The sequence below is a fragment of the Lampetra planeri genome, chromosome 8 (genome assembly GCF_965212315.1).
Source record: "Lampetra planeri chromosome 8, kcLamPlan1.2.h2, whole genome shotgun sequence".
Taxonomy (NCBI): Eukaryota; Metazoa; Chordata; class Hyperoartia; order Petromyzontiformes; family Petromyzontidae; genus Lampetra; species Lampetra planeri.
In genome coordinates, this window is record NC_136114.1 from 6,265,412 (window position 1) to 6,277,820 (window position 12,409).

The 12,409-nt window shown below is 46.8% G+C and overlaps 1 protein-coding gene across 4 annotated transcripts in view; it reads left to right on the forward strand.

Moving 5' to 3' along the window:
• Nucleotides 1-12,409, forward strand: part of LOC144720234 (phosphatidylinositol 4-phosphate 3-kinase C2 domain-containing subunit alpha-like) — a 71,640-nt gene that overhangs the window by 41,997 nt on the left and 17,234 nt on the right. For all 4 annotated transcript variants that reach the window (XM_078596787.1, XM_078596789.1, XM_078596788.1 and 1 more), the window contains 10 exons: nucleotides 1,257-1,445; nucleotides 2,179-2,272; nucleotides 2,726-2,820; nucleotides 4,714-4,894; nucleotides 6,218-6,328; nucleotides 6,732-6,824; nucleotides 9,123-9,252; nucleotides 9,820-9,956; nucleotides 10,970-11,139; nucleotides 12,077-12,233. In XM_078596787.1, the coding sequence (XP_078452913.1) occupies nucleotides 1,257-1,445; nucleotides 2,179-2,272; nucleotides 2,726-2,820; nucleotides 4,714-4,894; nucleotides 6,218-6,328; nucleotides 6,732-6,824; nucleotides 9,123-9,252; nucleotides 9,820-9,956; nucleotides 10,970-11,139; nucleotides 12,077-12,233 (1,357 nt within the window). The remainder of the gene's footprint in view (nucleotides 1-1,256; nucleotides 1,446-2,178; nucleotides 2,273-2,725; nucleotides 2,821-4,713; nucleotides 4,895-6,217; nucleotides 6,329-6,731; nucleotides 6,825-9,122; nucleotides 9,253-9,819; nucleotides 9,957-10,969; nucleotides 11,140-12,076; nucleotides 12,234-12,409) is intronic.

Below are 12,409 nucleotides of genomic sequence, written 5' to 3' on the forward strand. Positions count from 1 at the left end.
ATTTCTTGTGAAAGTTTATCGGCGTTTATAATTGGCAGATGACGCTTCATTGCCATTTTGGATGTGGGTTCCCCAAGAACGTTTAGGTCAGCTGTTGATAAACTTCGTTCCTCGAACTCATTATCTCACTTGACCCACCACCCTTCGCCAAGATATTCTATTACCTGGTTAGTCATCCTTCATATTAAGGGGTACATTATAATGTGCTCATTAATAGGCATATAATGTTTCCACCCCTCGTAAATTTGCAAACTGTCACCATGTGAGGTAGTGTTTGACTTGAGGAATCGATTTTCGCGTTTCCTTTGCTAATTTAGAGCCTCTAGTGGCTGCATCGTTTACGTGAACTAATTTCAAAGTGCATTTGTCAACTGACAGTAATCGAGTCTTACACAGGAAATTCAGTAACGCGTGTCATGAGCTCCAGAATCATATTTGATAAATTGATATGTGCCTACGTATTGCACACATATGTCAATCGGTACGCAGGAGAAGTTGTAGCAGGTTGCGGTTTCCAAAACGGGCGTTTGTGAATCGTTGTTCTCGACTGCCAAATACGTATTTCACTTTATTTAGACTTGAGGAATCCTATGAGCTATGAAGCTCTTTTTCACACATGTCTATTTGGGGTGGGTCAGCAAGTTGCAATAACAAACAATACAACAACACGCTAGGAGTGCAAAATATATAAAAAGGGTAAGCACCAAGCTTGGGCAAGGCAGTAAAAGCAAAAACAAAAACAGCCCCATGCCACACCAAGATAACACCACACCAAGATAAAACCACACAGTAGTATCTCAATAAAATTTCACTTGGACATTGAACTATCGATACACAGGTGAGGATCGTTTGGCTGTATCCACATAGTGCATTTCACCACATGCTGAGTAGACTTATCCACAGTTCTAATCCACCTGATGATTACATAATTCGACTAATCATTCGGTGAAACTGTTGGCAGTGGTGCACAAGCACTGCTTACAAAAAACACAACACATTCGTCAACAATGCTTTCCTTAAAAAAAAAAAACATATATTGCATTTCAAGAAAATTTTAGCGAAAAACGTGGCACATCCGTCACTACATAGCATTGGTCGATGAGCTGCATGCGCAGCGCGGATCGCTTAGACACGAGGTTAAACTCGGCACGCGACGCAGCGGTCTTCGCAAGCGGGGGGGGGGGGGGCGCGTCTTTTGTTTCTGATCCGTGGTGGCGGTGACGGTGATGGTGTCGTCCGCCGCCGCTTTCGCGCAGGCTGGGAGAGGACGACAAGGTGCTGCTGTGGGAGAAGAGGCACCACCTCCATGCTCAGGCCAACGCGCTGCCTTGGCTCCTAGCCAGCGCCCCCGGTTGGCAGTGCTCAGCCCTGCCCGACATCTATGCCCTGCTGGGACACTGGCCCGCCCTCTCGCCTGTGCATGCCCTCATGCTGCTGCACTCCAAGTAAGCCTACCGATGAAGTAAAGCCCATACGGTCGTAATCATCATCGGTGTCATCATCGGCATCATCATCAGCATTGTCAATCATGATCGATCCACTGCTGGATGAAGCACCTTCCCAAGCGGCCGCCATCTCTCGCCGTCCTGCGATGTAAAGATCCACATGGCACCTTCACACCAGCACCTCTGATTAGCATGGTTGGCTACGTACGGTGCAAAAGAAGTTCAACATTTTTCACGCAAAATATATCATTGCTCCATCTCCTCGGTGGACAGTTTTTACTACAAATAGCTTTATTTTCTTTGTGAAGCTAATAATGCCGTTGTCTGGCCGAATGGCACGGTGGCTAGCAGTTAGGGGTTAAGCCATCTTTGTAGAAAATAACTGCCACTTGGTAAAAAGTCAGCAGTTCTATCAAAATTAATCCCGGCCGTGGGAATCTTGTTATTTCAGCCACTGCCATCTGGCCGCTAACAGAGATTAACATGGCCCCACGTTTTAGCTGCCCCTTTTTGTCAACGTTCCAGCATGTTGTGGTGTCATAGACTTCTCGCATGTGAGCCATTCACTTGACAGGAAATGCATTGAACCCTTCCGAAAGGAAAACATTGTCACCAGTAGGACTCATGTCCTCAAACTCGCAGCAGCCCATTGCACCGCTTTGCACCGTAATTCCCGCTCACCCACGTGCCGGCACACTTTCTCGTCTGGCTGCCCACGTGTTCCCGTCTTCAGCTTTGCGGACCAGGAAGTACGGCGTACGGCGGTGGAGTGGATCGCGTGCGTGTCTGATGACGAGCTTGCCGACTACCTGCCACAGCTGCTGCAGGTGCCATCACTCCGCTCCACATAAACACACGCAACCCTCGTTGGTGGCAGTACAGGAAGTAGGTTGCTGGCCACTGGTTTTTAAATGTTCCTGCACGTGGGTTACCCCCACTACCTTGGTGCCCCCTCCACGTACTAAAACACTCGATACTGAGCTGGTTTAACATGTGGAGCAGAAGCTGTTTAAAATAATATGGAGACTCATGAGGTGTCCATTTACTTAAAAAAATAATTCTAGATTTGAAGTTTTCGTGACTGCAAGGATTCATACTCTTTGGTTTTTTCGGTAAAGTCACGTAGGAGAAAATTTGATTAATTACTTTTTAAAAAAGAAACCTGTTGTTTTATGTGCATATTGATTGATTTGTAAGGTTTACCACTAAATATCACCTTTGCAGGTGCGAGGAACGGTTTAGTCCTCGTGTTTTTTTAATACATGCTCTGCGTTGTGTAGGCATTGAAGCACGAGTGTTACCTGGACAATGCTCTCATGAGGTTTCTACTGGGAAGGTCCATGTCGAACATCAGAATAGCCCACTACCTCTACTGGTGAGTAATGTGCCTCTCCATTGCTTGCCTTGCACAGCTAACACTTAATACCTGTTGAGACGGTTACATTTTAACATCTGCTGCACTCAATCATGGTCACTATATTCCGGCAGAACTTGCACTTGAAACATAAGTGGGTAATAATAGTCCACTGGTTTGTACAACAGGTGCATACTGCCTTGCTTTGCTGTTACATTTTTGTCCTTTTTATTTTCAGAGCATTGTAGTCGTATTTCAAAGGCAGTCTAATTGCGTTTGTCATTCCCTTTGTTGACACAAATGAAGAGCATTACTAGCATAGCCTTCTCAGGTATAATGTTTATTTGTTTTAGTAAATCAAACTGGGTGCACACAGTGCATGATGTAAGAACGCAATATAAAACATTAACCTAGTGTACTGTTTTAGTTGTGGTGTCATCTATCGCCATGTCCAAGATTTGCCTTTGGTGTCTCTCATATGTACCGACATTTTTCACTTATCCTTGACAAAGCGTAATAATAATTGAAAACTTATAATTTGGAGAACACAGCAGAGATAAGATACCTATATAGATTTCGTGTGCAACATAATGAGTTTCCCTACAAAAATGTAATATACAATCTAGAATTTATTTCTGAGTTTAGGAATCTTTAACTTAATTGACCAAAATCTAAATCAGTGAGATTCTAACAGCAGTAATCTTTTAGACAGACTGGCTCATGTCATGGTAATGTGGAATTTCTGCTGCCAGTCCAGGGCCACTAACGCAGATGTTAGCTGCCACATTGCTCAGCAGATTAGAGATTATTCAACTTGGCCTCATGTGATTGGTCAAACTCGACTTCCCCCAACCCCCATCATCTTCATCACTACATATTCTGTATTCTGCGGAATTCCATGCAGTACATCACAAAATGCCCTGTGGCAGTCTGAAGGGGTACACCCTGCGGCAGCTATCCCTGTGCGGCACAAGGCGAAGGCAACACCGGCCTGCAAATGTGCGTTAGTCTGCCAGTACGGGGCAATGTTGCCATGTGGCAATGAAACAATTTGCGAGCAATTTATAAAAGAAAAATTTCTCTATTCCGCCAGCGCGATAGCCTCTTTTTTTGAATAACGTCACAGCATCTTCATCGTCCACTCTGAAGCAGACCAACGCGTTTATACGGTCTTTACACACGCGCGCAGTATTAACCAGGGCAGCCGCTGGGCCAAACATGTGAACCTCTGCAACAAGCGGCGAACGCGCGAACGTGGGGTTATGTCACCGCCCCATGTTCGTTCCTATGGATTAGCAACAGCAGATTAACATGTAATTTTAGATTTGTTATCCACTCATGTTTGTTCAGAAGCAAAGTGGATCTCGTCCATTCCTCCTTGAAAGCAGGTCTTTACAATATGGTCTGGTTTGGGATTCGTGGCCGCACTCGTAGGCCGCCGAATCTTTGATGCGTCATTTGATCCTCATGGTGGTACCCCGGGGTACCAAATAATACAAAATGGCCGAGGCAATTAAATATTTTATTTCTAGGACACTATTTTTTTCCAGGGGTGTTACTTGACTCCGCGACTGGGGTACCAATCAATCCAAAATCAGTGCTACTCCGCGATGTTGAAACGTAGCGAGGACGATTGCTCTGAAACCCTGAACGCTCGTACGCACCGTATCGGTGCATCGTGTACAGCTCGTCGAGATGAGTCGATCGCCGCATCGCCGACCATCAACAGACTAAAAATGACTGCTTCACGGACATTCTGAGAACCGGGGTACTCCGGTACCCCGGGGTACCGCCATAAGGTTAATTTGCACATCAGGTGGCCGCATCGGCCAAGCCTGGTCCTGATTCGCCCCATCACCACTTATCCTGCCACCCCCCCCCTCTCTCACCCCCTTCTGTGGCTGCTTCACCCAGGCTTCTGAAGGACACGTTGGAAGACGGGCATTTTGGCGGGCGCTCCCACCGTGTGCTCGGCGCGCTGCTCTGCTGCTGCGGGCGTACGCTGCGCCACGACCTTGAGAGCCAGACGCGGCTCGTGCACACGCTGGCCACCGTGGCCGAGAAGGTGCGGCAGGCAACCGGCTCCACCAGACAGGTAAGGGCACACCGAACGCCGGCAGCTGAGTTCCAGCGACATTGTTGCGGTATTGTTATATTGCAGGTTCTGACCAAAGCTGTAGCAGTAGTGGTCGTTGATCATTTAGGTGACACCCTGTTCAGATTAGCAATGGAGTGGTGCTTGTGTCCATTGGCTGCCCTCCGGCACCTCCGATTTAGCATGTTTGGCTACGTACGGTGCGAAAGAAGTTCAACATACCTACATACAACTGGGGAAATGCCATATGTTCACAGTGCAAGTGCATGTTGGGTATGTGGTCGTTTTGGCGTTCTTTGGTTTACACTGGTGAGACATGGTCTTACAGAAGGCTGTCTCTGTAGACCAATCAGTTCAAGGACAATGCATATGTAATTATCAGAGCATGTTTTTGCATGTTCATCACAATTACGTGTGGTTAATGCAGACAGGATTCCTTGCAAAAAGTTTCTATTTGGTGTTTGAACATCTTAACAGCTGTTTTATTGCCAGAAAGGGTAAATAACATGTGGTCCTGTTCAGCCATATTGCAAAGAGGAGCATGAAGCGGTCACGCTCAGTAAATAATCATCATAGACCGACTTATTGATTAAGATCAATTCTCATGCTCATAATGCATGCATTGAATGGTTGCATAAGAATTAATCTTTTATGATTTATGGATATCATATGATGAGTCTATACTAATTTCAGCTGCTATGGTAATAATTATTTGTCTGTAAAATCGAGACAGATAATAATGATTTAATAAATCAAATCACGACCTCGCATCGCGACATATCGCCGTGTGGGTGAATCGCCTCATCTCCATATAAATAAAAGGCAAAGTTGTGAATGTTTTCTGTTCAAAATGTTTAGCATACTTCCTGACATGCAACAAACTTGAAATTTGCCATGTGGATACTTTCCAGACTGTACATCATGCACAAATTTAAAAAATACACTTTTTTTGTGGGGGGGGGGGGGGAGCTTAAAAATGCATATATTTTTTGCACAGCAAGTGAGCTGTGACATCAAATCTGTCATGTGACCCGCGCATGTGGAAGCGTAACACATTGTATTGTAGTGGTTAGCGAGCTGCGCTATGAACCCGGCGACCCGAGTTCGATTCCCGCACACGGCCACCACCGGTGACGATTATTTGGGCCTCCCCTAGGTCGACTCAGCCTAAAACAATTAACCGGTGTGGTGTGTGAACATCGCCACCGGGGAGACAAAGGTGGCCGGGCGTGGTGGATCCAAGTCCCGGGCGAAGCCGGGTAGTAAAGCTAGTTCCTAATAACCAAATGAATATTGTGCACGGTGGTCACTGTGTCCCGACAGGCCATGCTGCAGGAGGGCATGGAGAAGGTACAGCAGACGTGCTTCCGAAATGCTGGCAGCTCTCGTCTGCCCATCTGCCCCAGCCTGGCAATCCGCGGTGTCAATCAAAAGGTGTTGCACTTACCTTCTGGCTTCTCATATTGTTGCCGTAATACTTTAATTCACACCTCGGCCATTGCATTCTTTTTTTTTTCATTGTTCAGTGATACCTGCCACTGGTCCTCGGTGTGTTTTGCAGCCTATCATAGACTTTGTATCGTAGACATGCAATATAATTTGAGTTTCTTGGGACGAGCGATGTCGGCGGCTGCTTAAAGAGCCCCACAAACACGATTGGGGAGGTGTGATAGATGCACTCCCTGTGCCCACAACGTTGCCACACTCTGATTCTTCGGCTGCGATGCATTCCTGCGTGTCACCACTGGCATGTAAAATATCCCTTGTGTGTTTTATTGTATGTTTCATTTTACAAAAAAGGGTCTTTTTTCAAACGCGTAACGTGTTTCTCCGTTAGGCCTGCTCTTTCTTCAATTCCAACGCCGTCCCTCTGAAAGTTTCCTTCCTCAATGCTGACCCATCTGGAGAGGACATTCAAATCATGTTCAAGGTGAGACGCCCAGCCTTGCTTGCAGTGTGAAGTCATAACTTGGTGAGGGTGTGGCACTGAGTTCAGTGGGTCTGGGCTCCAGAGCTCAGAACGCACACACACACAAACATGTTTTAAATGAAAGTCCAGCTTTTATTATTTGAAATTCGTGTCAGCATACCTCGTTAAAACACGTTTGGTTTGCGTCCTTGAAAACCTGAACATCGAGTGAAAAATCGTACCGTATTATCGAAGCGTATTTTCGCAATAAGGTCCGATTTAATTAACCGAATTTGCGTTGCTAACAACATATTTTCTGACCAAAATCTTGCTAAAATAACACTCTCCAGCGCAACTAAGATATATTCATGCAAAAATGTGTGGAATAATAACTCGACATGTATTTAATACTACATACAGTATACACTATAATTTACTAACCAGAAACTGTGGTGCAAGTCATGTGAGGTGATGCTCTCGGGCAGTGATCTTCATTGCAAGGCCCGCGGGCCACTGGCTGCCCCTGATGGCCTTTAGTGTGGCCCCTGCCGTGCAGCCCTGAACAATACACAAATTACACAAATGTGAAAACACCCCCCCCCCCCCAATTGCCCCGTCCTGCTTTCAAACCCAATGGTTTCAAATGTGTGGTGACCCTCACACTGATATCTTATCGGCGAAAGTGGAGCCCTTCTGAAAATGAGTGAAGAATACTGTTCTATTTAAAACGTTCTTGACTGCAGGGATTCATCTTCTTGGTTCTTTCGGTAAAGTCATGTAGAAGGGCAATAATAAAATAATAAAAATAAAACATAATAAAATACAATTCTCACGACGTTTCAAATGCTGTCTTTCCGACAGACCTGTTCTTCACCTGAGGACGGCTGCTTGCGTTGTGGCCGAAACGTCGTGAGAATTGTATTTTATTATGTTTTATTTTTATTATTTTATTATTTCCCTTCTATGTGACTTTACCGAAATAACCAAGACGATGAATACTGCTCTAGTGAAAGGGGGAGGGGGGAGGGACTATGGAAGGGTGAGGGATGGGGATTAGGAGAGTCTCCCTTCCCCTGTGGAACATCAAACGTAATAACGAAACAAACACGATATGAACCCAATTTAATGTATTTATGCCGAACATAATAATGATGAATAATTCTAAATAAATACACAGAAATTGGAATCGCTATCAACATTCAATGCGAATATTAAATATTTATGGTGCTGTCTGTGTGTTTACTGAGCCTACAGTATGATGCATATTTTTGGTCTATAAATAAACACGTAGAATTGTATCTCGAGATATTGTGCCACAGGGCAGGTGGTAGAGGCAACTACATTATACCGGGGGTACATGCTGGGAGAAAGGAATTTTCAGTAGGGTCATAATGGTTTTATCACTGAGATTAACACACCGCAGGTGTATAATGAACATATCAAGGATGGAGAATACATACGGTGAAGTACTGCAAGGCATAGAATTAAAATAGCACCAGGCCCAGGTCAAGAAAAACTTGGGCAAAGGCAAACTAGAATATGAAAGTCTTTAGTCTGGACTTGGACAGAGGGGATTCAGTGGGAGAGACAGGCAGAGGGAGCTCGACTCAGTGGTTGTGGGCAGATGGGTACAGACCTCAAATTGAGTGGACGCCTATTGGAAGAATCGAGAGAAAAATCCTCGATTTTAATTGATATAAACAAATGTGCCCACTAACTTCTACCAATGTGTAATAATCCTTCAGGAGACGGCTTCGGAATCGGTCCTTTTATTTCCACTCCACAATACACTTTGCTCACTCACTCTCCGTTGCTGGCAGACAACGGAGAGAGGACAGACCACGCACTAAGTCCCCACCGCGCACGTGGCAACCCCAGCCCCCGTCCGCGCGTGACTCTGCTCTTGTCAGTTCCAGTCTGCTCCCGATCGTTCTCCTCCACTCGCTCTTAACACCTTCGTCACGTGGTTCCCCCAGCCAATCGTTCATGGACAGCTTCGACCATTCTCGATGGTTCCCTGTCAATCCCGGGACCACGCCCCTCATCCGACTCCCCATTAGCTGGGGCCCCGAATGGCTAGGCCAATCACCCCTGATGACCTGTCGTGATGACGCATGGGCCATGGTCCCTATCTCAACCCTTATTGGCTACAAGCAGGACGGCAAGCCAATCCCCACGTGAACCCTCTATGGCTGTTATTACAAATGTATAAGAGGTAATGTGCGTGTGTTCCCCAGGCAGGTGCTCACTGACATAACGCTCTGTGCTTTAACACTCCGTGTGGATAAGATAAGAGGTCTTTGTCTCTGTCTCGGGCAGGTGGGCGACGACCTGAGGCAGGACATGCTGACCCTACAGATGATCAAGATCATGGACAAGATCTGGCTGCAGGAGGGTCTGGACATGCGCATGGTGTTGTTCAAGTGCATCTCCACTGGGAAGGAGCGGGGTCAGTGTGGCCACAGTCTCTCATGAATTGTTTTGAACAGATAAATTGACTGCGGTACAGCACAGTGTTAACCTATTCGTATCATCATCATCATCATGGAGTCTTAATGTCCTTCACACAAGTGGACATTATCCTGGTTAGCTAATTGATTGTTGTAAATTACAGATTGTTATACTTGGCACGTGCCATCGCGATTCAGTAGACGGGACTGCCAATGTTGAGCAGCGGTTAAATTGTACGATGGAGCTGGTGCTCTGCCCCCTTGCAAGTAGCTCAACGAACCAACTCCACAGCCCTGATTCTTTGCCCCGATGCACGTAATATTTTATGTTGGATCCCTTGGCCCTTCTAGCCACCAGGCATTACATACCTACGGTGCAAAAGAAGTTCTAAATACATACAAAAGCAGTCAACTATTGTATTTTATCGTGGTGTCCCCCCACCGACCTCCGTCTTATGGCAGTTAATCGAATCGCATGGCGTTCAATCGCTACAAGCCAGGCCATTCCCACAGGGTAACGTCTGCCGTGGGTTGCGCGTGTGCCCATGCACGCGTCTCGTTTGCAGGAATGGTAGAGCTGGTGCTGGCCTCGGACACTCTGCGGAAGATCCAGGTCGAGCACGGGGTGACGGGCTCCTTCAAGGACAAGCCCCTGGCCGAGTGGCTGCAGAAACACAACCCCACCGAACAGGAGTACGAGAAGGTGGGCATCGCTCACTCTCACCGCAGGAAGTGCAACTCCGGTGCGGCCGTGTTCCGTGGCTCACACCTGAATGAAGGTTACGGGAAGCATCCCCGTTTCCGATGCTATGCTTGTTTTCTTGATGTAGCAAAAGGAAGGAATTGACAATGTGGTGTAGTGGCATCGATGACATTTGCAGTGATTGTCTCTTGACCTTTTATTCTTTTTATTTTGGCTCTACGGAAGCATCTTGTCTGCATACTTGGAAGGGGTGTGTTACGAATTGACATTGATTCTGCCGCTGCGCCCAGCGAAGTTGCACTTTTGCGAGGCCCTTGCTGTGGGATTGTTGGTTTTCCATCACTTTCTCAGATGCGTTTTAACATGATCTGACTAATTGACTATTCTAATAAGTTAACCATAATTTTGTGGTAGTCAAGTTGAGACCTCTAAAGCAACAGCTGTCTTTGACCTACAATGACATCTTAATTAATTAAATAGATTGATAGTTGATCCTTGAAAGTATTGATTAGGATTTTGAAAAAAATATGGTGAATATTCTTGGATCTTTTGGTAAAGTCACGTAGATAGGTTCAAAGAAAAGAACAAAAAATTGCAAAAAACTACGACGTTTCGATCGCAACTCAAACGTTTGTCATCAGGAAAAGGATGGTGAAGTGAAGCATACTGCACTTGAGGGCCAAGTGACCTCAGTTCAAATCCAGGCCATGGTTAACATCAGTGGTCAGTGATATCTCGACACCCTCTCGCCAACCCACACTGACCGGTATGTTCCCAACATGACGTGGGTTGGTTGGAGTGTTTTTAATTACCACTTCAATTAAATGTATTTCTACAACCATACAAGAGCCCGTTGCAGATCAGAAGGTCTCTCTTTGTAAGAGGACCTGAGGAATGGGTCCAGTTTCTGCCCTGCTTATGAAATCCCGAATCTGCGCGGGATCCCCGATGAGCGAGCGTTCCCCGCTGAGCGGTCGAACCGCGTCGTCTATGCCGCCGCTGCTGTGCACCAGGCGGTGGAGAACTTCATCTACTCATGCGCCGGCTGCTGCGTGGCCACGTACGTGCTGGGCATCTGCGACCGGCACAACGACAACATCATGCTGCGCACCACGGGGCACATGTTCCACATCGACTTCGGCAAGTTCCTGGGCCACGCGCAGATGTTCGGCAACATCAAGCGGTGAGGGAGGGCCAGCTGAGCTTTCACTGGGCTATAAATAAAGACAAAGATCCTCCATATAGCCTGAGCAGACTGTTGGGGCAAGTGCTGTTAGCAAGCACCTATGATGGCCAACACGACCACTTGGGGGTGGGTAGCCAGCACCACACCCTTTGTCTCCCCAGTGGCAATGTTTTCACATTGCACCAGGTACTCATTTGAGGGTGAGTCGACCTATGGAAGGCCCAGGCCAATTATTATTCATTGTCACTGGTGTGGCTGTGAGTGGGAATCGAACTCTGGTCGCCAGTTTGGTTAACCGCTACACTACCACTCCCCACTGGTCTCCATCCATACACACACACACACACACGCGTGCACAACACCCACCTGCCTTCCTAAGTAACTTGCAGACTTGGAGAGCACTCGACTCGCAAGAGTTTAGGTTCTTAAAATGCTCCGAGCACATGGGGCACAACGTAGGACATCGCGCCCAACAACACGAGCGGTACAACTGTAAAACACAGGAGAGCTACACAACACAATCGCAGAACATCTATGCAGTAGTTTAGCAATCCTTTATTAAACTAAAACTATTACACTATTTTAACGTTGCCAGGTAAGGCCTACTGAGCTGCATAAATGTTTTTCAGAAGCGACCTGGCCACAAATGACAGCTCAATGAAATGGCTTATCACGTGGAAATGTATAGCAGCCAAATACTCTAAATGAATGCTTATGCTAAATGTGGAGGGAAAACCAGAGGATCTGGAGAAAAATCCACTCGACCACAGGGAGAGAGACAGGCAAACTCCAAATATACAAACAGGCGTTAGGGTCGGGATCGAACCCACGAACCTCCTGCATACCAGGCGAGGTAGCTAACATCTCGCCACCATGACGCCCCACTGTTGTTAAAGCCGCATAAGCACTGCCGACTGCTGTCCGTACCCTGCAGTGACCGGGCACCGTTTGTGCTCACGTCGGACATGGCATACGTGATCAATGGTGGGGAGAGGCCCACCAGCCGCTTCCAGCACTTTGTGGACCTGTGCTGCCAGGCTTACAACCTCATCCGCAAGCACACCAACCTCTTCCTCAACCTCCTCGGCCTGGTACGATCGCAAGTGCTCTCAGCAGTGATTGCCAAAGGCTTCCCCTCTTCTCTCCAAGATTCGTATTCGTTGCTGCCATAGTCGTAAATGGTGTGGCCCGTGGTCAGAATCAGAATCTTTATTTATCCTGGAGAAATCCGATGGGCTATGAAGCTCCTTGTCACAGATGGTCGCTG